We start from the raw sequence: 25206 nt of genomic DNA on the forward strand, positions 1-25206 counted from the left end.
CATTCCTCACTCCCGGGGCCCTGCATTCACCCCTCACTCTCAGGGCCCTACATTCATCCATACTCTCTGGGCCCTGCATTCATCCATACTCTCAGGGCCCTGCATTCATTCCCCACTCCCAGGGCCCTGCATTCATCTCTCACTCTCTGGGCCCTGCATTCATCCATACATCCAGGGCCCTGCATTCACCCCTCACTCTCTGGGCCCTGCATTCATCCCTCACTCCCAAGGCCCTGTATTCATCCCTCACTCTCAGGGCCCTGCATTCATTCCTCACTCCCAGGGCCCTGCATTCACCCCTCACTCTCAGGGCCCTGCATTCATCCATACTCTCAGGGCCCTGCATTCATCCCTCACTCTCAGGGCCCTGCATTCATCCCTCACTCCCAGGGCCCTGCATTCATCCCTCACTCCCAGGGCCCTGCATTCATCCCTCACTCTCAGGGCCCTCCATTCATCCCTCACTCCCGGGCCCCTGCATTCATCCATACTCTCAGGGCCTTGCATTCATCCCTCACTCCCAGGCCCCTGCATTCATCCCTCACTCCCAGGGCCCTGCATTCATCCCTCACTCCCAGGGCCATGCATTCATCCATACTCTCAGGGCCCTGCATTCATCCACACTCCCAGCACAGCAGGAACAGACTAGGGCCCGGTTTCCCAAAAGCATTTTAAGGCTAAAATAATCTTAGAACTGTAGTGTCATCACAGGGCTCAACCACAGCAGGAGCAAACCTGGGCCTTATTGGTCTCCATCTCTTAGGGGAACGGAACAGACCACACGGGCTGAATGGAGATACTGTAGAAGGGGTAGAAGGCCTACACGGCTAGCCTCTCCAGGCCTGGCTGGCTCACAGTGGGAGCTTACATCAGGAAGGTTGGAGGATGGCCTTAAAGGCATGTGAGTTCATTGGTAGGCTACTCTGTGGAGAGATACAGTAGAGTTTTGGTTGGCCATTCTGAGTGGTGAGGTTTTGGCTTGAAACAGATTTATTGGTTCCCATTTTCAGAGTTCCAGAGAAAGTCACTGTCCTAAATAAGAGGATTTGATTTGATATGAGTTATGAAGAATATAGCTCATTTTAGGATTTATCTGGAGGTTTATCTCTGACCTACAGCTCTGGTGACCTACAGCTCTGGTGACCTACAGCTCTGGTGACCTACAGCTCTGGTGACCTACAGCTCTGGTGACCTACAGCTCTGGTGATATGCCATGTCATGTACCATTAGTGTTTCCTCTCTATTAAAACGCAGTCAGATCTGTATTAAAACCCAGTCAGATCTGTAATAAAACCCAGTCAGATCTCTATTAAAACGCAGTCAGATCTGTATTAAAACGCAGTCAGATCTCTATTAAAACGCAGTCAGATCTCTATTAAAACCCAGTCAGATCTGTAATAAAACCCAGTCAGATCTGTAATAAAACCCAGTCAGATCTGTAATAAAACCCAGTCAGATCTGTAATAAAACCCAGTCAGATCTGTATTAAAACCCAGTCAGATCTCTATTAAAACGCAGTCAGATCTGTATTAAAACCCAGTCAGATCTGTATTAAAACCCAGTCAGATCTCTATTAAAACCCAGTCAGATCTGTATTAAAACCCAGTCAGATCTCTAATAAAACCCAGTCAGATCTCTATTAAAACCCAGTCAGATCTGTATTAAAACCCAGTCAGATCTCTATTAAAACCCAGTCAGATCTGTATTAAAACCCAGTCAGATCTGTATTAAAACCCAGTCAGATCTCTATTAAAACCCAGTCAGATCTGTATTAAAACCCAGTCAGATCTGTATTAAAACCCAGTCAGATCTGTATTAAAACCCAGTCAGATCTCTATTAAAACCCAGTCAGATCTCTAATAAAACCCAGTCAGATCTCTAATAAAACCCAGTCAGATCTGTATTAAAACGCAGTCAGATCTGTATTAAAACCCAGTCAGATCTGTAATAAAACCCAGTCAGATCTCTATTAAAACCCAGTCAGATCTCTAATAAAACCCAGTCAGATCTCTAATAAAAGAGTGTGATGTATGTGACCAACAACATTGCTGTTGTGTCTACAGAGTCGAAAACACAAGCATTTCGCTACACCCGCAATAACATCTGCTAAATATGTGTATGTGACCAATACAATTTGATTTGATTGAGTGGAATGACCTTTGAACTTGGGAGACTGACTTTAGTGGGCTCTGATTTACGACCTCCCTGTAGACTGTAATTATCCTCAGGGTTGTGGTTATTATCCTTAGGGTTGTATTTATTATCCTCAGGGTCGTCGTTATTATCCTCAGGGTCGTCGTTATTATCCTCAGGGTCGTCGTTATTATCCTCAGGGTCGTCGTTATTATCCTCAGGGTCGTCGTTATTATCCTCAGGGTCATCGTTATTATCCTCAGGGTCATGAATATTATCCTCAGGGTCATGAATATTATCCTCAGGGTTGTGGTTATTATCCTCAGGGTCATCGTTATTATCCTCAGGGTCATCGTTATTACCCTCAGGGTTGTGGTCGTTATCCTCAGGGTCTTCGTTATTATCCTCAGGGTCTTCGTTATTATCCTCAGGGTCTTCGTTATTATCCTCAGGGTTGTGGTTATTATTCTCAGGGTCATCGTTATTATCCTCAGGGTCTTCGTTATTATCCTCAGGGTCTTCGTTATTATCCTCAGGGTTGTCGTTATTATCCTCAGGGTTGTGGTTATTATTCTCAGGGTCATCGTTATTATCCTCAGGGTCTTCGTTATTATTCTCAGGGTCATCGTTATTATCCTCAGGGTCATCGTTATTATTCTCAGGGTCATCGTTATTATCCTCAGGGTTGTCGTTATTATCCCCAGGGTCGTAACAGCAGTAAGGATACTGGACGTAAATGGCACAAAAGATTCACAAAGTAGCTTGGGAGTTAAAACCTATTTAGTATCCACCCTCAGCACGCACATTTTGTGGAAGGTTGTCCTCTATCCTATCTCCACCCTGGACATACACTAGGCAGGGTCACATATGAAGACCTCGTATGATGTATAAATTCAAGAAAAATATATATTTTTGCACCAAGAACCTTTCCTGTGCCAGGGACAGAGGGGTTTTATTCCTTGGTGAACATGTGTGTGGTATTTGAGAATGGGAGAGTGACATTTGACATCATGTTTCCACTTTTCTCAAGGGGCTGCTATCACACAGTACACAACCAACCTATACTGATTTACAAGGGGCTGGTATATCACACAGTACACAACCAACCTATACTGATTTACAAGGGGCTGGTATCACACAGTACACAACCAACCTGTACTGATTTACAAGGGGCTGGTATCACACAGTACACAACCAACCTGTACTGATTTACAAGGGGCTGGTATATCACACAGTACACAACCAACCTATAATGATTTACAAGGGGCTGGTATCACACAGTACACAACCAACCTATACTGATTTACAAGGGGCTGGTATCACACAGTACACAACCAACCTATACTGATTTACAAGGGGCTGGTATATTACACAGTACACAACCAACCTATACTGATTTACAAGGGGCTGGTATATCACACAGTACACAACCAACCTATACTGATTTACAAGGGGCTGGTATATCACACAGTACACAACCAACCTATACTGATTTACAGTAGACTTTTACCTGTATGAATATGGTGGGACTAAGGGGGAAAGGAGTTGTGGTGTATGGGAGCATGAATAAACTCTGCTAAAACTCTTCCCACCAGACCAGCTGGAATCATTCAAACACAGAACAGCAAGTGTTTGTTGTTTAATTAAGGTTTTTACACACCTTTGAAACCCATGTTAAAATATTTAGCCATTCGCCAATCAATAATATTTTCATTCACAAGTCATTATAGTAAATGTGTAAGGTTGTGTCATTTGGTCAGAATCAAATCAAATCAAATGTATTTATGTGTGTTTATGTATGTATGTATTTAACAGTGTTTATGCAGAAACCCAGCCTAAAACTTCAAATAGCAAGCAATGCAGATGTAGAAGCACAGTGGCCAAGAAAAACAAAAATGTTTTCATTCATTTGCTTCATTAATTTAAAAAAAATATCATTTCAGTCAACCAATCAACCATTCAACCATTTCAGACAACCAGTCAACCATTTCAGACAACCAATCAACCATTTCAGACAACCAGTCAACCATTTCAGACAACCAGTCAACCATTTCAGACAACCAATCAACCATTTCAGACAACCAATCAACCATTTCAGACAACCATTTGTTTTACTGACAGTTCTTTCTTCCATAACAGGTCAACCATGATCACCTTGCTCCTACTGTGTGTGTGTCTTCCCTTCATCACCTCAACTATATCATTTGAAGACCCCGGCGGTATGTGTAATCTGACATCACTATTATTGATCCCTGATCCAACACAGATAGATGGGTGTAAGAAAGGTTTCGCACTCCCACTGCTTTCGTCCAATCAGATCCAATCCACATCCAGGAAGGACCAATGGAAGGATGCCTTTGCATTCAAACAGGGGAAGGTTGCAGTTCTAGCTATTCAAGCGGCGCTCCTGTTAAATACTGTATGTGTACTGGCCACCGCCGACGGCAAATGTAAAAGTAGCAAGGTTTTTAGTCTCTCCGGGATAGGGTTTGGAATAATGCAGGCAGATGACATGACTCTACTTTACTGAAAAGAAACAGCCACTACGTCCACCATATTACTTCACTTCGTCAAACATCTTCCTGCGTGTGCTACTCATGAGCAGTGTGACAGTTAGAAAGTATCTTCCATCCAAGTAGATGCAAATATGTTGTTAAAAAAAAGGTATCTCATGCTCTCCTCCCCAGATATCGACAGTAACCTGAGTGTCAGCATTCCCGTGGAGGTGCCGCTGCGCCCTCTGATGGGCACCAAGGTGGTTGTGCCCTGCTACTTCCAGGACAACATGGTCAACGACCCCGGCGCACCCACTGTCACCCCCCTGTCCCACCGCATCAAGTGGACCTACGTCACCAAAGGCAAGGCCACCCTCATACTGCTGGCGTCAGAGGGCAAAGTTCACGTGGAGACGGAGTACCTAGACCGGGTCACCATGGTCAACTACCCGCTGGTGCCCACCGACGTCACCATGGAGATCACAGAACTGCGTGCCAAGGACTCAGGCACTTATCGCTGTGAGGTCATGCACGGCATCGAGAATAACTATGACTGGGTGGACATCCAGGTTCAAGGTATGCACCTAAACCAAATATCAGGGTTATCGGGGTCAATTCTCTTTCGATTCAGTCCATTCTGGAAGTAAACTGATATTGAAATTCCATGGTTTGCTTAATTATTATTATTATTTATTTATTAATTATATTATATGGGGAAGAGTATTGTATAATTAAGCAATAAGGCAAGAGGAGGTGTGATATATGGCCAAAGTACCATGGCTAAGGGCTTTTCCACGGCTGTCAGCCAATAAGCATTTATGGCTCGAACCACCAAGTGTATAATGTGCAATGAATGTGTGTGAAACTCCTCCACAGTGAGTACACATCTTATGTAAATCAGTAGAAAAGGATTTTGACACGGTTGGGGTCAATTCCTTTTCGATTCAATCAATTCAGGAAGTAAACTGTTTCCAATTCCAAATCATTGAGAACTTTGAATTTGAATTTCAGTTTACTTCCAGAATTGATTGAATCCAAATGGAATTGATCCCAGCCGTGTCAAACATCCTCTTACTCGTCCTGTTATGCAGCCTATCCTCTGAAATTGAATAATACTCAGTATAACATGACGGTGAGGGCGATGTGTTCTCTCGTCTCCAGGTATTGTGTTCCACTACCGAGCCATCTCGACGCGCTACACTCTGAACTTTGAGAGGGCCAAGGCTGCCTGTATCCAGAACAGTGCCACCATCGCCACCCCAGCACAACTACAGGCTGCCTTTGACGATGGCTTCCACCAATGTGACGCCGGGTGGCTCTCTGACCAAACAGTCAGGTCAATTGTGATATACTAAATTGTGTACTGTCGTTACTGTTTTAGGTAAACCATCTTTGATGTGTTGGCACCCAGTGTGGATATCCAGTACAGTAAAAATGAAGAAATTAGTACAGCCCTGAAGGGTTTTGTGGGGAATGTTATTCTAGAGCATGGGTTGGCATTGAGCAAAGACATGTTATAACCATTTGGGATTCAAAACAAACTAATTGACGGCCTGACGTGTTTTCTTCCTTTGCCATCTTACGTGTCCTACTCAAGGTACCCCATCCATGAGCCTCGTGAGGGTTGCTTTGGAGACAAGGATGAGTTCCCGGGAGTGCGAACCTACGGCTTGAGAGAGGTCAACGAGACCTATGACGTGTACTGCTTTGCACAGAAGATGTCAGGTACACTGCACTGTAGCTGGTCATGGTCATTATACAAGCTGTTTTGTGGTGTACATAGATAAACATCACTGTTAAAGTAGAACTGACAGCATTTTAGCAACATGAGAACCTATTCAAATCTGTTCCTATATACCCCGAGGAAGAATATGACACTTAAAAGAATCTAACAAGCAAGCACTTAGATAGTCATTTTTCATACTTTCATAGAATGCTTGCCAATGACATAGAGTAGGGCATTTGTGAAAATTCTATCGCAATATAGAGTGGGAAAGCGGTCGTGCGTTTGGACAAATAATAGACACTGCAGTATATAAAACCTAATAAAAATGTCTGTCTTGTCCAGGACCAGTGTCTACGCAGACTGGTGCACCATAGCCAATCAGAGCTAGTAGGCCTATATGCAAATGTGCTATTATTAAAGGCATACATGTTTCTCTGTTACAGGTTTTATTTTATTTGATAAATTATGAATTAATTGTCAAGCTTTAAAAACCAAAGCTAGACTGCAACATTTTAGCAGCCTAGCTAGGACTGTGGCATGTGTCTGTAAACTTTCCCTCCACTGTGCGCTGAAAACGGGACACATGAAGGCAGCGCAATTGAAGTTGAATTCACTGATGCAAGCGCATCAGACTGTCCTTTCATAATGTGGATGACCAAGTCTTGACTCATTTAGACTCCTTTGTGTGTCCTTGCTTGACACATAGCCTATTAGCCAAGTTATTACTAGCCTATTATTACGTAAGCCAGCCTATTATTACGTAAGCTAGCCTATTAGCCATGTTATTACTAGCCTATTATTACGTAAGCTAGCCTATTAGCCATGTTATTACTAGCCTATTATTAAGTAAGCTAGCCTATTAGCCATGTTATGACTAGCCTATTATTACGTAAGCTAGCCTATTAGCCATGTTATTACTAGCCTATTATTACGTAAGCTAGCCTATTAGCCACGTTATGACTAGCCTATTATTACGTAAGCTAGCCTATTAGCCACGTTATTACTAGCCTATTATTACATAAGCTAGCCTATTAGCCATGTTATGACTAGCCTATTATTACGTAAGCTAGCCTATTAGCCACAATATTACTAGCCTATTATTACGTAAGCTAGCCTATTAGCCACAATATTACTAGCCTATTATTACGTAAGCCTATTAGCCAAGTTATGACTGACTTGTGATCATTGCCCTTGCTAGTTCGATTGCATTGACATTCCCAGCCTTAGTTAAAGAGTTATAGTCATTGAAACTGAAACTGTGCATCCCGAATGGGTTGTGGCAGCAAACAATGTTCCAGGCCAGCTGTGATTTACAACCTGATAGCAATATTTTGGGACTATGAAGAAATCTATTGGTGAATTATATTACTCATGCTGTAACGGTTTTCTTCCTGGGAAGGAAAGGCGGACCAAAATGCAGCGTGGTTATTTATAAACATCTTTAATGAAAGATGAAAACGTGAACACTATACAAAATAGAAAACGTGGAAAAACCGAAACAGTCCTAACTGGAGCAAAACACAGAGACAGGAACAATCACCCACAAGAGACCTAAAGAATATGGCTGCCTAAATATGGTTCCCAATCAGAGACAACGATAAACACCTGCCTCTGATTGAGAGCCACTCCAGGCAACCATAGACTTACCTAGAACACTCAACTGAACACAACCCCATAGACTACAAAACCCCTAGACAAAACAAGACACAGAAATCACCCATGTCACACCCTGGCCTAACCAACATAAAAAGAAAGCACAGAATACTAAGGCCAGGGCGTGACACATGCATTGAATGGCATCCATCTATTCTGCCAACAATCACAGCATTTTTGTCAAACCTCATAAAAGTTCATTTTGAAAAAGAAACTGGGAATTTCTTATATTTTTTTACTGATATTATGAATAACTGATAGTTTCATGTCAGTTCCACTTTAAGTGATTTATAACAGCTATATTCAATAGGTGGACAGCAGTCCCGCTCCTCACCCACAACATGGTCAAAATGAGAAAAATACAAAAACAATAGGACTGTTTCATATATACTGAACAAAAATATAAATGCAACATGTAAAGTGTTGATCCCATGTTTCTTGAGCTGAAATAAAAGATCCCAGAAATTGTCCATACGCACAAAAACCTTATTTCGCTCAAATTTTGTTTACATCCCCGTTATTAAGCATTATCCATCCACTTGATAGGTGTGGCATATCAAGAAGCTAATTAAACAGCATGATCATTACATTCAAATGCGGACTGCAGGAATGTACACCAGAGGTCTTGCCAGAGAATTGAATGTTAATTTCTCTACCATAAGCCGCCTACAAAGTCATTTTAGAGAATTTGGCAGTCAGTGGATGACTCTGCAGTTAAATGGGGATGAATTTTGCTTCTGCTCAGTGTCAAGACAGTTCCCTCAGCTTTGAAGAACAGAGTACATAGTCTACTCTCCTCAATTCGTTATCTGTTTCTGAAATGATTTTACATTTACATGTTATTCCTTTAGCATATTCTCTTATCCAGAGAGATTTACAGGAGCAATTAGGATTAAGTGCCTTGCTCAAGTGCACATTGACCGATTTGAACCTCTTCCCCTAAAAACAAGTATTTTTACTGGCATTAGTTACTGCAAGGACAATTGTTGCACTTTCATATCTATCTGTTTGACCGCCTGAGTCTGTGTTTCTCACTCTTTGCCTTCCCCAGGCAGAGTGTTCTACTCCATGTCCGTGGAGAAGTTCACCTTCTACCAGGCAATGGACCAGTGTGCCAAACTAGGGGCCAAGCTGGCCACCACAGGGCAGCTGTACCTGGCCTGGAAGTCTGGCATGGACGTGTGTAACGCGGGCTGGCTGGCAGACGGAAGCGTCCGCTACCCCATCAACATTGTCAGGCCCCAGTGTGGTGGAGGACTACTGGGAGTGAGGACCGTGTACCTGTTCCCTAACCAGACAGGCTACCCCTACCCGGACTCCCACTATGATGCTATCTGCTACCAAGGTAACCCAGCCACCAGATTATATCTGAAGACTGCATATCAAATCAAATCAAATGTATTCATATAGCCCTTCTTACATCAGCTGATATCTCAAAGTGCTGTACAGAAACCCAGCCTAAAACCCCAAACAGCAAGCAATGCAGGTGTAGAAGCACCTATCCCACAATGCACCACTGTTGCTGTCGATCTCTTCAAGCTTGAACTACTGTACTTGGTCAAGGCACCAAAAATAGTTTAAAAAAGAGGTCACAAGTAAATTGTTATAGTGTTAGAAAAGGAATCACTTCGTTATACAGCAAAAAGGCCCTGTGGATTACATGTGTTGTGTTAAAAAAACAGAGTGATTTCCAGTATGACAGAGTGTGGCTTTAACTTTACCTGCTGCCAATGATCTAATTCATTAGAGGACGACGGTGCAGTCAAGACCACCCCGTTCCCAGAGGTGGCCACCATCACAGCCAGTCCTATGGTCTATCCAGGGCTAACCACCGCCCCTGAAACTGAGGCAAGGGGGGAGGTGCTGACCCAAGCCCTCCTGGACACCATCACCATGGCACCGACCTTACCCGTCCCACCCAGTGTGACTGACACGGTTACGAAGGTTACCCCGGTCGTTGGGGAAGAGATCATTAGCAGGGTGACAGCTAATCCTGATGTGGGCTTCGAGTTCCCTCATGACAATGACACTGCCATGGCTCCTACAGGTTAGTGTATTGTGCCCGCCAGGTGCACGTTTTGGCTTTTTTCCCTAGCACTACACAGCTGATTCAAATAACCAACTCATTATTTGAATCAGCTGTGTAGTTCTAGGGCAAAAAACAAAACAGGTCCCAGCTTATCCAGATCAATTTATAAGTACCATTACAATTAAGTGCCTTGCTCAAGGGCACTTAGTCAGCTCTGGGGTTCAAACCAGAAACCTTTTGGTTATTGGCCTAACACTCTTAACCACTAGGCTACCTGCCAGCAGTAGTTGCCATTTTCATTTTCAAGTGTAATAACTTAAATTCTGTCTTTGGTTCGGTCTGTCTCTTCCCTGCCTTCTCTCCCCCTCCTTCTCTCTGTACTCCTCCCTCCCTCCCTCCTTCTGTCCCTCTCTATAGGTGTGGTGTTTCACTACCGTGCTGACTCCAGTCGCTATGCCATGTCCTTTGTGGAAGCCCAGATGGCCTGTCAGAGTGTGGGTGCGGTCATCGCCAGCTCCCAGCAGCTACAGGCAGCCTACGAGGCAGGGCTCCACCACTGTGATGCAGGCTGGCTCAGGGACCAGACTGTCAGGTGAGATAGATAGTGTGAATCTCAGTAGTCAAAAGGTGGCCCTCTCAGTAGGGTTACAAAATTCTGCAAACTTTATTCACGGTCCTGGATTTTTCAGAAATCCCTGTTGGAGGATTCCTTGGAGAATTCCTTGGAGAATTACTTGGAGGATTCCTTGGAGGATTCCTTGGAAGATTCATTGGAGAATCCCTTGGAGAATTCCTTCGGAGAATTCCTTGGAGAATTCCTTGGAGAATTCCTTGGAGAATTCCTTGGAGGATTCCTTGGAGAATTCCTTGGAGGATTCCTTGGAGAATTCCTGCATATTCCCTTATGATTCCAGAAATCTTCTAACTGGGATATCTGAGAAATGTTGGAACTTTGGGAACACTTCCTGAATGATTCAACTCTACTTCTAAGACTGCTTTTATTAAAGAGGACAGAAGTATGACTGTTTTCTAACCACACATTTACCACCAACCCTGACCTTCAGGTACCCCATCCTGTCTCCCAGAGATAAGTGTTCAGGCAACCTGGAGAATGTCCCAGGGGTGAGGTCCTATGGCCTGAGACCGGCTACTGAGCAATATGACGTCTACTGCTATGTGGACCGCCTCAAGGGTGAGAGACATGGCCCATGGACCCTATTCTTCTGCTGATTCTTCTTCTTCTGCTTCTTCTTCATCATCATCTTCTTCATCTACAGACCTTAGCTTCAGATGTAGTGATTTTTTTATTCTTCTTCTTCTACAGACCTTAGCTTAAGATGTAGAGTGACTTCTTCTTCTACAAACTTTAGCTTCAGATGTAAAGTGACTTCTTCTACAAACCTTAGCTTCAGATGTAAAGTGACTTCTTCTTCTTCTGCAGACCTTAGCTTCAGATGTAAAGTGACTTCTTCTTCTACAAACCTTAGCTTCAGATGTAAAGTGACTTCTTCTACAAACCTTAGCTTCAGATGTAAAGTGACTTCTTCTACAGACCTTAGCTTCAGATGTAAAGTGACTTCTTCTACAGACCTTAGCTTCAGATGTAAAGTGACTTCTTCTACAAACCTTAGCTTCAGATGTAAAGTGACTTCTTCTTCTTCTGCAGACCTTAGCTTCAGATGTAAAGTGACTTCTTCTTCTTCTACAAACCTTAGCTTCAGATGTAAAGTGACTTCTTCTTCTAGACCTTAGCTTCAGATGTAATGATTTCTTCTTATTCTTCTTCTACGGACCTTAGCTTCAGATGTAAACTGACTTCTTCTTCTTCTTCTACAGACCTTAGCTTCAGATGTAAAGTGACTTCTTCTTCTTCTTCTACAGACCTTAGCTTCAGATGTAAAGTGACTTCTTCTTCTTCTTCTTCTACAGACCTTAGCTTCAGATGTAAACTGACTTCTTCTACAGACCTTAGCTTCAGATGTAAAGTGACTTCTTTTTCTTCTACAAACCTTAGCTTCAGATGTAAAGTGACTTCTTCTTCTTCTTCTACAAACCTTAGCTTCAGATGTAAAGTGATTTTGTCTTCTTCTACAGACCATAGCAGAAGATGTGAACCATCACTCCTGAGTAAAACAACCTGCTCTCTCTTCTCCCTCACTTTCCAGGGGAGCTGTTCTATTCCAGTGACTATGACAGCTTCTCCTATGAGGAGGCCGTAGCCCAATGCCAGAAGCTCAACACCACGCTAGCCACCACAGGGCAGCTCTATGCCGCCTGGAGACAGGGCTTCGACAAGTGCCGTCCAGGCTGGCTGCAGGATCGCAGCGTCCGCTACCCCATCCATGTCCCAAGGCCCCACTGTGGAGGCGGCAAGGCCGGGGTACACACCATCTACGCCTTCCCCAACCAGACAGGAAACCCAGACCAGCACTCCAGATACGATGCATACTGCTTCAGAGGTATGAGTTTGGATCTGTTCAGAGTCATGGAGAGAGTTGCGAAACCCACCAAAGGTTGTGATAATTACAATCTGTGACAATTAGAGGAATTCTTACCAGATTGTGTAATTTACTTAGAACTCTTGTTACCAAAATGGTTCCTGTTAAATCTCAACTGATTAAGCATACATTTATATAAGGCTCTGTGTTAATAAATTGAGAAATAATATAGACAACCATTGAGCCATAAGCTTTAATAATGACAAATACAGCCACTGTTAAAAGTGTGAAAATGATATTGTGTTGGTTTTCTTTGTTTTGTAGCAGAACGTGTGATAATTCACACTGAAACCAGACTCAACGTTACTCTAGTTGTCAAGGAGGAAATGATCAACATGACAACCAGAATAGACAGCCTGATGCCTGGTAATATATATTTTTATTATTGGGCCAGTAACCAAAAGGTTACTGGCCCAACGACTCCCCGATTCGAATCCCTGACCTGACCAGGTAAAAAATCTGTCGTTCTGCCCCTGAGCAAGGCAGTTAACCCACTGTTCCTCGGGCGCCGAAGACGTGGACGTCGTTTAAGGTAGCCCCCCGCACCTCTCTGAATCAGAGGTGCGGTTGGGTTAAATGCGGACGACACATTTCAGTTGAAGGCCATTCCGTTGTACAACTGACTAGGTATCCCTCCTCTCAGTTTCCTTTTGCCTCTATTTCAATCAGAATGCACAAGCTGTATTGTAGTCAGTGTGTTACATTACATTACATGTTCTTCTTCCTCTGTGGTTTCTCAGTGAGCCCCGTCAAGCCACCTGTCTCTGTGGATGTGTCTGGTTCAGCCTCAGCTGATCATTCTGCCAGTGGTAGTGGCAGTGGAACGCCTGGCCATAGTGGATACACATCTGGTAGGGCAAGCGGCGAGGGCTCAGGGTCTGGCTTCCAAGTCACCTTCGTGGGCAGTGGACCTGTCTTGTCCGGCTCTGGCTCTGGAGATCCTCAGGAGGCGGGAGAGGGGAGTACCACTGTCACCTACCTCCCGAAAGTCGGGTCTGGGGATAGTGGGTCCGGGGTGGGAGAGTTCAGCGGGTCTGGGGATAGTGGGTCCGGGATGGGAGAGTTCAGCGGGTCTGGGGTTAGTGGGTCCGGGGTGGGAGAGTTCAGCGGGTCTCGGGATAGTGGGTCCGGGGTGGGTGAGTTCAGCGGGTCTGGGGATAGTGGGTCCGGGGTGGGAGAGTTCAGCGGGTCTGGGGATAGTGGGTCCGGGGTGGGAGAGTTCAGCGGGTCTGGGGATAGTGGATCCGGGGTGGGAGAGTTCAGCGGGTCTGGGGATAGTGGATCCGGGGTGGGAGAGTTCAGCGGGTCTGGGGATAATGGATCCGGGGTGGAGGTGGGAGAGTTCAGTGGGTCTGGGGATAGTGGATCCGGGTTGGGAGAGTTCAGCGGGTCTGGGGATAATGGATCCGGGGTGGGAGAGTTCAGTGGGTCTGGGGATAGTGGGTCTGGAGTGGGAGAGTTCAGCGGGTCTGGGGATAGTGGGTCTGTAATGGGAGAGTTCAACGAGTCTGGGGATGGTGGATCTGGGGTGGGGGTGGGAGAGTTCAGCGGTGGGATACTGTCCAGTGTCCTTCCCCACTCGGGTAGTGGCAGCGGAGTATCTGGGCACCTGAGTGGTAGCGGGGACTCTGTCATCATCATTGTGGACGGAGAGATGGTGGACATCTCCAAACGGCAGCCTACCGGACAGGAGTTTGGAAAAGGAGGTGTGGACATCAGTGGCTCCGGAGGAATGTCTGGATCGTATAGCCTCTTCAGCGGGGATGTTACCAGCACCTCTGGTTCCGGAAGTCCTGACATATCTTTCACGCATTCAGGTCTCATCGACCTGACCGGTCAGCCCTCGGGAGAGCAGGAAGTCTCCGGCTACCAGACCTTCTCTTCTGGGTTTCCAAGCGGTTTCCCCTCCGGTTTTCACAGTGGCTCTGGATTCCCATCCAGCAGGGACAAATCCCATTCAGGCCACGAGGTCATCTTCCTGACAGATGACGTGATGATGGAGGTGACGGCACATCAAGGGGAGCAGCGTCCGGAGCAGGGACGGGGTTACGTAGAGGTCAGTGGAGACAGCAGTAGCCAACATGAAGGGAGCACCTCGGCCAGTGGGCTCTCCCTGGGGGAGTCACCATTTGCAGAGGGCCTGTCTGTGGTGCTGCTGCCTGGTTCAACCATGAGTTACCCAGAGAATATTGGCAGTCTTGGCAACATAGACAGAGGGGATGAGCTGGATGTTTTGGAGGAAGGCCAAGAGCAGAAAGGGCAGGGAGGTTCCACGGAAACAATCTATGTCACGGCACCATCGGCAGTCTTCCCTAGCATGACGACAGCATCCGCCGTCTCGATGGTGACTGCTGTGGTGGAGGAGCCTGCTGTAGTGTACGGTATGTTGCTTAAAGGGATAGTACAGCAATATTTTATCACTTGGTCATATCTTACTTTAGAAGTGTTCTATAGGTCAGTAGTTACAGCATGTATACTAAACAAAAATATAAACGCGACATGCAACAATTACAAAGTCTTTACTGAGTTACAGTTCATATAAGGAAAGAAGTCAACTGAAATAAATAAATTAGGTCCTAATCTATGGATTTCACATGACTGGGCAGGGGTGCAGCCATAGCTGGGCCTGGGAGGGCATAGGCCCACCTACTTGGGAGCCAGGCCAAGCCAATCAGAATCCGGATGTGGAGGACCTGAGTTGGAGTGGTGACACATGGTCTGCGGTTGTGAGGCCGGTTGCACATACTGCCAAATTCTCTAAAACAATGTTGGAGGCAGTTTATGGTAGGGAAATTAACATTAAATCATCTGGCAATAGCTCTGGTTGACATTCCTGCAGTCAGCATGCCAACTGCATGCTTCCTCAAATCTTGTGACATCTGTGACATTGTGTTGTGTGACAACACTGCACATTTTAGAGTGGCCTTTTATTGTCCCCAACACAAGGTGCACCTGTGTAATGATCATGCTGTTTAATCAACATCTTGATATGCCACACCTGTCAGGTGGATGGATTATCTTGGCAAAGGAGAAATGCTCACTAACAGGGATATAAACACATTTCTGCACAAAATGTCAGTTCATGACACATGTTGTGTTATATTTTTGTTCAGGATACCTGAAATAGCACAGTCCTAATGTATATAATAGGTCATGTAGTCTACATATTCTACCACAAGTTATTACTGTGATACTACTGTTTTCGTTACTTGTTCTATTTTTGATTTGCCATTTCTTTATTATTGCGCTATATTCTGCACTGTTGAGGAGAGCTTGCAGGTAGGCATTTCACTGTACTATTTATACCTGCTGGATCCTGTGTATGTGACAAATCAACTTTGATTTGATTCTTCCAGTAGGCTCCACTCCGTCTCAGTAAACTCCTTTAATAAGAAGGCAGGGAGAGTGGCTGGCTGCTGAGACACATCTAAGTTTCTAAAGTAAACTTGTTAATGTGTCTATCTATCTGTCTGTGTGCAGCGGTGCAGGGCTGCGCCGAGGGCTGGGTGGAATTCATGGGCAGCTGCTACCTGCACTTTGCTGAGAGAGACACCTGGCCTGACGCTGAGCAGCGCTGCCAAGAGCTTAACGCCCACCTGGTCAGCATCACCTCCCAACAGGAGCAGGAGTTTGTCAACTGTGAGTAAAGAGATAGGATGTGTGTGGGGGGGAAGGGGGGGGGATTACTGTTGAGAGTTAGAATAGTAGAATACAACAATGTCAAAATGTGTTTAGGCATCAGCAGATTTCCCTCCTATGCCAGTCACTCAATTAGCCATGTCGGCTAACATTTTAACATTAGTAAGTTAGTCTAGAAAATTCTACTGACCGGGCATGCAAGGCACAAGCCAAGAGGCCCTGACCTCCAGGAGCCCTGACCTCCAGGAGGCCCTGACCTCCAGGAGCCCTGACCTCCAGGAGCCCTGACCTCCAGGGGGCCCTGACCTCCAGGAGCCCTGACCTCCAGGAGCCCTGACCTCCAGGAGCCCTGACCTCCAGGAGCCCTGACCTCCAAGGAGCCCTGACCTCCAGGGGTCCTGACCTCCAGGGGGCCCTGACCTCCAGGAGCCCTGACCTCCAGGGGGCCCCCATTGATTTTGTTAGTCACTCTCACTCAGATATCATACTAACATGGCATAAGTCATGGCAAAATGTGTAGAATTGCAGAAAGTCATGGCAAAATGTGTAGAATTGCCAGAAATGTATGTAACAACGTCAAAACTCTCCGCCATCGAGAGGGGCCACTAAAATGTTTTGCTCGCTTAGGGCCCCCAAAAGGCTAGGGCTGGTCCTGTGTGTGTGTGTGTTTCAGTTATTTTAAGCACAGACATTAACATATCTGATACATACATGACAGTTCACTGCTCTCTTCTCCATCTAGCTAACGCTCAGGACTATCAGTGGATTGGACTCGATGACAAGGACGTGCAGAATGAGTTCCGCTGGACAGATGGCAGTCCATTGGTAAGTTTTTTTTTCCAGTTCAGGTATCTCCCTACTCTTATCTCCTACTTTACTTTGATTTTGTGTGCATTGCAATGGGAAATGCTCTCTGCAAATGAAATAGAAGAAGAAGAAGAAGAAGCATTTTAATTAGCATTTGACTCGTTCATTCCATTTGATCCTACTTTCTAATCAAACAGTCCTATTTTGATGTGTTCACATGCAGGAATTTGAGAACTGGAGGCCCAACCAGCCGGATATCTACTTTAACTCTTGGGAGGACTGTGTGGTGATGATCTGGCACGAGAACGGCCAGTGGAACTACGTGCCCTGCAACTACCACCTGCCCTTCACCTGCAAGAGTGGACCTGGTAGGAGTAGGGATTTGGGGTTGAGGTTCAGAGGGCACAGCACATTCTTTGAGTCAGCTGTCAGTCACTGAGCCAACAGGACAGAGAAATAGCACTATGCTTTTTGAATTATAGGGATGTCCGCAGGTGTTCGTCATCACTATGCACCAATCAGGGTTAATCAAGTGTTAAATGAAGTGTTATAGCTGCAATACAACCAAATTCACATAGAAATGTGAGTTATAGATCTGTCATTCTCATTGAAAGCAAGTCTAATAAGCGGTAGATCTGTTCTATGTGCTATATTTCTATGCGTCTCGTTATTTTTCTTTTGGTTTTGTAAACCAGCTTCAAACTGTTGGAAATACAATATTTTTTGGGTTACTGAGATTTGGATGGCACAGTGATTCTCTACACTATACATTGCTTGTTTTGTCATATCAACTGTAAAAAATTGCAACCAGGAAATGGCGGAGCAATTTCTGCATATTGCACCTTTCAACGTGTTAAAACTGTGTGTTAAACCTAATTGGTACCCCCCAAGAACCTTATTGTTGGCCCACTCACTATTTGTAGGAAACACATGATGATGATCTTGGCAAATTATTCTGGTTTCCCCTTTTCTTCCCAGTCATGTGCCACTCGCCCCCAGAGGTGGCCAACGCCAGGCCGATGGGCAGCAGAAGAGACCGTTACCCTGTCAACTCTATAGTCCGCTACCAGTGTGACGCAGGCTTCACACAGCGCCACCCGCCTGTTGTACGCTGCCGTCCAGACGGGCGGTGGGAGGAGCCCCAGGTGGAGTGTATAGAACGTGAGTCTGACCTGCTCCTTGTTAAGTCACCAGTGTCTCGTCCACTTCCATCCGAGATCAGCGTTTAATAACCGATGACATCACACATACGGAGTAACAACACAGGAGACACAACGCGTGACAAATATAGACATCATGAGAAATAAACATCTCTAGGGAAACAAGTCAATAACATTACAGTAAAGATGGCGAGTTGTGAGAAACTATCAATACCTCACGCACTATGGAATTTCCTTTTATTTTATGGTTATTCAGCAATATGTTCATGATGTCATCAAAATGCGACTCTCTCTCCCTCAGCCGGTGCCACACCCAGCAACAAGCTACACAAGAGGTCCATCAGGAGACGGTCTAAAGCAGCCAACAGTCGGTCATGGAGGAAGCTTCTCTAAGCAGGACTGAAGGGACACACTAAAAGAGAACCAAATGGAGCACTCTTGCATATAAACGTTGATACTCAACATTCCCACCAGGGATGGAAATGGAAAACAAGTTACCCCAAAAATCCTTGAAATCACTTAAAGCAATTTTTTTTTACATGTCAAAATGATTTCATTCCCCAATTTCCACCCCTGATTCCCGCCATATGTGTGTATATATATATATATATAGTACCAGTCAAAAGTTTGGACACACCTACTCATTCAAAGGTTTTCTTTATTGGTACTATTTTCTACATTGATGAATAATAGTGAAGACATCAAAGCACAAGGAATCATGAAGTAACCAAAAAATGTCAAACAAATGAAAATATATTTTAGACTCTTCAATTAGCCACCCTTTGCCTTGATGGCATCTGTGCACACTCTTAACCAGCTTCATGAGGAATGCTTTTCTTGAAGGAGTTCATATGCTGAGCACCTGTTGGCTGTTTTTCCTTCACTCTGTGGTCCAACTCATCCCAAACCATCTCAACTGGGTTGAGCTCGGGTGATTGGGGAGGCCAGGTCATCTGATGCAACACTCCGTCACTCTCCTTGGTTAAATAGCCCTTACACCGCCTGGAGGTGTGTTTTGGGTCACTGTCCTGTTGAAAAACAAATAGTAGTCCCACTAAGCGCAAACCAGATGGGATGGCGTATCTCTGCAGAATGCTGTGGTAGCCATGCTGGTTAAGTGTGCTTTGAATTCTAAATAAATCACTGACAGTGTCACCAGCAAAGCACCCTCACACCATCACACCTGCGGAGATCGTCCGTTCACCAACTCTGAGTCTCACAAAGACATGGCGATTCCAACCAAAAATTGCAAATTTGGACTCCACCGGTCTAATGTCCATCATGGTTCCTTTAGTAGTGGTTTCTTTGCAGCAATTCAACCATGAAGGCCTGATTCCCACGTCTCCTCTGAACAGTTGATGTTGAGATGTGTCTGTTACTTGAACTCTGTGAAGCATTTATTTGGGCTGCAATTTCTGAGGCTGGTAACTATAATGAACTTATCCTCTGCAGCAGAGGTAACTCTGGGTCTTCCTTTCCTATGGCGGTCCTCATGAGAGCCAGTTTCATCATAGCCCTGGATGGTTTTTGCGACTGCACCTGAAGAAACTTTCAAAGTTCTTGAAATGTTCTGTATTGACTGACCTTCATGTCTTAAAGTAATGATGGACTGTCATTACTCTTTGCTTATTTGAGCTGTTCTTGCCATAATATGGACTTGGTCTTTTCCCAAATAGGGCTATCTTCTGTATACCCCCCCTACCTTGTCACAACACAACTGATTGGCTCAAACCCATTAAGGAAAGAAATTACACAAATGAACTTTTAACAAGACACACCTGTTAATTGAAATGCATTCCAGGTGACTACCTCATGAAGCTGGTTGAGACAATGCCAAGAGTGTGCAAAGCTGTCATCAAGGCAAAGGGTGGCTATTTGAAGAATCTCAGATATAAAATATATTTTGATTTGTTGAACACTTTTTTGTAACTACATGATTCCATATGTGTTATTTCATAGTTTTGATGTCTTCACTATCATTCTACAATGTAGAATATAGTCAAAAGAAAGAAAAACCCTTAAATGAGTAGGTGTTCTAAACCTTTTGACCGGTAGTGTATATATAAACATCAAAGCGCATTTGACATGATTTTTTAGTCCGACTGACAATGTTGATCTCGGAGTGTCACTCTGTGCCTTGGGAAGACTTGTGCAGGTCTAATTGAGGGGAGACATTGGGCAGAGCAAAAAAGTGTTTGGGATTGCAGCTGGATACTCTGAAGTCAAGCACATTGTTAAATATCGTTTTTATGATAATTAGGGTATTTTTTCTGTTGTTTTTAATGTTTGTTAATTAGCTTTTTTTCCCTAGTGTTGGATCTTATGACCAAATAGGGAACAACTCCTGTATGTAAAGAAGAGCAATGTTTGTCTGTTTCTGAATGTCCAACAGAGTTTCTGCAGCTCTATACCATAATGGCACAGTATTGTGCTGTCATCATGGATATTTCCCCCCAAAGATTTCAGAACATGGAGATAGATAGAGGGCTCACTAAGCTCAATTGTCCTACTTGAGTAAAAGTAAAGATACCGTCATAAAAAATGACTCAAGTAAAAGTGAGGCACCCAGTAAAATAATACCTGAGTAAAAGCCTAAAAATATTTGGTTTTAAATATACTTAAGTATCAAAATAAATGCAATTGCTAAAATATACTTAAGTAACAAACGTAAAAAGTATAAATCCTTTCAAATTCCTTATATTATGCAAACCAGATGGCACAATGTGTTTTTTATTTTATTTTACAGATAGCCAGGGGCATGCTCCAACACTCAGACATAATTTACAAATTAAGCATTCATGTTTCGTGAGCCCCCCAGATAAGAGGCAGTAGGGATGACCAGGGATGTTCTCTTGATTAGTGTGTGAATTTTCCTATCCTGCTAAGCATAAATAATTTAAGGAAAATTGATGTCAGAGACAATTTATGGAGTAAAGCATACATACTTTTCTTTAGGATTGTAGTGAAGTAAAAGTAGAAGATATAAAAAATAAAAAAGTACAGATACACCCAAAAACGACTTAAGTAGTACTTTAAAGTATTTTTACTTAAGTACTTTACACCACCAACTAAGCCTTTTTTAGCATGACGAAGAGGAAATATTTCTCAACATTGATGCCCATGCTGTCACAGAAGCGATCAGCGGCTAAGATAGGAGGTGTTCTCTCTTTCCATCTCTCTGCTTCAGAACAATCTAGAGGTGAGAATTCCATGGACACAATTGTAGCTGCATTTTATTCCCACAGGTGGCGCCATTTCTATACAAAATAGCATTATCTGGTGTAAGACAAAAGCTGAGGATTTATGTATGGAATGACATCGGTAGAAGAGTTGATGACAGCACATGCAGTGTGGGAACAGGCTAATGTCCTATAAACCATGTGACCTTACAATACATCCAAGAGTACACAGACGACCAGTCACTTTGGGGCCAATCCTTGAGTGCTACTCTTAGTGAATTGATTCGCCGATAGATTCTGGGTTTGTGTTTGTCTATTTCTCACTGTGAATTCTCTCAAACTACGCTTCTGAGTCCTATCAGGTTAAAAATAAACATCCATTTATTTTATTCACAACCCTAAGTCCCTTTGTGTTCAGGAAGGGAATTATCTTGTTCAGGAAGGGAATTATCTTATTCACAACCCCAAGTCCCTTTGTGTGTAGGAAGGGAATTATCTTATTCATAACCCGAAGTCCCTTTGTGTTCAGGAAGGGAATCATCTTATTCAAAACCCCAAATCCCTTTGTGTTCAAGAAGGGAATTATCTTGTTCAGGAAGGGAATTATCTTATTCACAACCCCAAGTCCCTTTGAGTGCAGGAAGGTAATTATCTTATTCATAACCCAAAGTCCCTTTGTTTCAGGAAGGGAATTATCTTATTCACAACCCCAAGTCCCTTTGTGTTCAGGAAGGGAATTATGAGGGGTTGAATGGGTACTGGAGCATTTGAAAATGAATTGACACCAGTAGCATAACAAGCTGTGAAGGCTAAAAGAGAAGTAGGAGTAAGACAATGTGATAGGTTGATGAGGATCCTTTTGGGCAGAGACATGTTCACCGTTTGGGGAGCAGGGTCCTACACTCAAGCTCCCCTCCTACCCGACTCATTCAACAGAACACACTCACAGAACAACACAACGCTCTCACAGAACAACACAATGCTCCCACATTGCAATGGAGATGTCAACGTCTGGTGAATGGTTGACTGGTTTATGGAAGTCTCTCACACACACACACACACACACACACACACACACACACTTACAGTACACCAACACCACTACGACACCTTTAAAATAAACAAGACTGACACAAATATCACATAATTGTGTGAGAAGGGTGTGTGTGTGTGTGTGTTTGTGTATGAGACATAATGTCCATGCACATGAGTATAAACGTTGCGTGTTTGATGAATGTTTGAGCACAAACAACAACTACTGTACATGTGATAAAGTTTCACGCAGTGTGTGACAACGTTCTGATGACGGATTCTGATGTCAACAAATATCAAATCTGAACGCCTCTTTGTCTGTTCAGTAGTTATATTAGAGATTAAGAAAGTATATGTCCTGCAATTGTGATTGAATGAATCCAAGCTATCTTTGATTTAGGTATTGTATTTAAATGTATTACATTTTACACAGTATTATACCAGGTATATCATATGGCAATATTGCAAAAACCTTAATCCAACACCTAGCAACATTGACGAGGGGTTCAGATATCAACAACCTTAATCCAACACCTAGCAACATTGACGAGGGGTTCAGGTATCAAAACCCTTAATCCAACACCTAGCAACATTGACGAGGGGTTCAGGTATCAACAACCTTAATCCAACACCTAGCAACATTGACGAGGGGTTCAGGTATCAACAAGCTTAATCCAACAACTAGCAACATTGACGAGGGGTTCAGGTATCAACAAGCTTAATCCAACAACTAGCAACATTGACGAGGGGTTCAGGTATCAACAAACTTAATCCAACAACTAGCAACATTGACGAGAGGTTCAGATAACAAAACCCTTAATCCAACGACTAGCAACATTGACGAGGGGTTCAGGTATCAACAACCTTAATCCAACACCTAGCAACATTGACGAGGGGTTCAGGTATCAACAAGCTTAATCCAACAACTAGCAACATTGACGAGGGGTTCAGGTATCAACAAGCTTAATCCAACAACTAGCAACATTGACGAGGGGTTCAGGTATCAACAAGCTTAATCCAACAACTAGCAACATTGACGAGGGGTTCAGGTATCAACAAGCTTAATCCAACAACTAGCAACATTGACAGTGTGTGTGGAAACTCGCTATTCAGTATATTTGTGACCCCTCCTGGAATAGCAAGGTGGATAAAGAAGCAAGTCAATATCTCTCTTAGGTCTCTACAGTGCATACCTTCATCGCCTGCAGGCTCACCAAACAAGCATGGCCTGTGTGTGTGTGTGTGTGTGTGTGTGTGTGTGTGTGTGTGTGTGTGTGTGTGTGTGTGTGTGTGTGTGTGTGTGTGTGTGTGTGTGTTTCACTCATATTTTGGCAGCTGGTGTAAATTAAACATGCCTTTGAGGCCCTAGCAATCAAACAATTACAGGGACCTCTGTTTGCTACTCAAGAGAGGGAGGGAGGTTACAGGTATAGTACTTCCTACTGCCTTTCACTCTGTTCAACTCTCCCCTTCCATTCAAAATGCTATAGTTCAACTCTCTCCCCCTCCATTCAAAATGCTATAGTTCAACTCTCTCCCCCTCCATTCAAAATGCTATAGTTCAACTCTCTCCCCCTCCATTCAAAATGCTATAGTTCAACTCTCTCCCCCTCCATTCAAAATGCTATAGTTCAACTCTCCCCTTCCATTCAAAATGCTACAGTTCAACTCTCTCTCCTTCCATTCAAAATGCTATAGTTCAACTCTCTCCCCCTCCATTCAAAATGCTATAGTTCAACTCTCTCCTTCCATTCAAAATGCTATAGTTCAACTCTCTCCCCCTCCATTCAAAATGCTATAGTTCAACTCTCCCCTTCCATTCAAAATGCTATAGTTCAACTCTCCCCTTCCATTCAAAATGCTACAGTTCAACTCTCTCTCCTTCCATTCAAAATGCTATAGTTCAACTCTCCCCTTCCATTCAAAATGCTATAGTTCAACTCTCCCCTTCCATTCAAAATGCTATAGTTCAACTCTCTCCCTCTCCAATCAAAATGCTATAGTTCAACTCTCTCCCCTTCCATTCAAAATGCTATAGTTCAACTCTCTCCCCTTCCATTCAAAATGCTATAGTTCAACTCTCTCCCCTTCCATTCAAAATGCTATAGTTCAACTCTCCCCCTCCATTCAAAATGCTATAGTTCAACTCTCTCCCCTTCCATTCAAAATGCTATAGTTCAACTCTCTCCCCTTCCATTCAAAATGCTATAGTTCAACTCTCTCCCCTTCCATTCAAAATGCTATAGTTCAACTCTCTCCCCTTCCATTCAAAATGCTATAGTTCAACTCTCTCCCCTTCCATTCAAAATGCTATAGTTCAACTCACCCCCTCCATTCAAAATGCTATAGTTCAACTCTCTCCCCTTCCATTCAAAATGCTATAGTTCAACTCGGTGCTCGACGTCACCGGCCTTCTAGCCATCATTGATCCATTTTTCATTTTCCATTAGTTTTGTCTTGTCTTCCCACACACCTGTTTTCAAACCCATTCATTACCTGTTGTGTGTTTAACCCTCTGTTTCCCCTCATGTCTTTGTCAGAGATTGTTTTATATCAAGTGTTGTTTTGTGTTGTATAGGTGCGCGACGGGTCCTCGTACCCATGTTCGTTTATGTATGTACGTATTAAGTGTTTGGAGCATGTTAAGTGGACTTATATTAAAAGACTCCATTTACACTCCGTTTGACTCTCCAGCGCCTGACTTCCCTGCCACCTAAACACACGACTCTGACAGCAGGGTTGTGTTCAAGGCACAATACGGAAGAGAAAGGGAAAGGCAACTGAAACAGGGAGATATTACCTGGACAATAAACACACATTATTATTTTCCCGTTGCAAAGCGTAAAAAATAAATA

General features: G+C 43.9%; 1 protein-coding gene across 1 annotated transcript in view; it reads left to right on the forward strand.

The window, feature by feature from the left end:
* Positions 1-18792, forward strand: part of LOC109898301 (aggrecan core protein-like) — a 21712-nt gene extending 2920 nt beyond the window's left edge. The window contains exons 2-17 of the mRNA XM_031832782.1: positions 4273-4352; positions 4821-5204; positions 5790-5964; positions 6226-6353; positions 9059-9352; positions 9755-10054; positions 10454-10628; positions 11101-11228; positions 12202-12495; positions 12799-12900; positions 13275-14915; positions 16015-16173; positions 16916-16998; positions 17204-17348; positions 17959-18141; positions 18442-18792. Of these exons, the coding sequence (XP_031688642.1) occupies positions 4280-4352; positions 4821-5204; positions 5790-5964; positions 6226-6353; positions 9059-9352; positions 9755-10054; positions 10454-10628; positions 11101-11228; positions 12202-12495; positions 12799-12900; positions 13275-14915; positions 16015-16173; positions 16916-16998; positions 17204-17348; positions 17959-18141; positions 18442-18533 (4356 nt within the window). The 5' untranslated portion in view covers positions 4273-4279 and the 3' untranslated portion in view covers positions 18534-18792. The remainder of the gene's footprint in view (positions 1-4272; positions 4353-4820; positions 5205-5789; positions 5965-6225; positions 6354-9058; positions 9353-9754; positions 10055-10453; positions 10629-11100; positions 11229-12201; positions 12496-12798; positions 12901-13274; positions 14916-16014; positions 16174-16915; positions 16999-17203; positions 17349-17958; positions 18142-18441) is intronic.
* Positions 18793-25206: the final 6414 nt, after the last annotated feature.

The sequence above is a fragment of the Oncorhynchus kisutch genome, linkage group LG10 (assembly GCF_002021735.2).
Source record: "Oncorhynchus kisutch isolate 150728-3 linkage group LG10, Okis_V2, whole genome shotgun sequence".
NCBI classification, from domain to species: domain Eukaryota; kingdom Metazoa; phylum Chordata; class Actinopteri; order Salmoniformes; family Salmonidae; genus Oncorhynchus; species Oncorhynchus kisutch.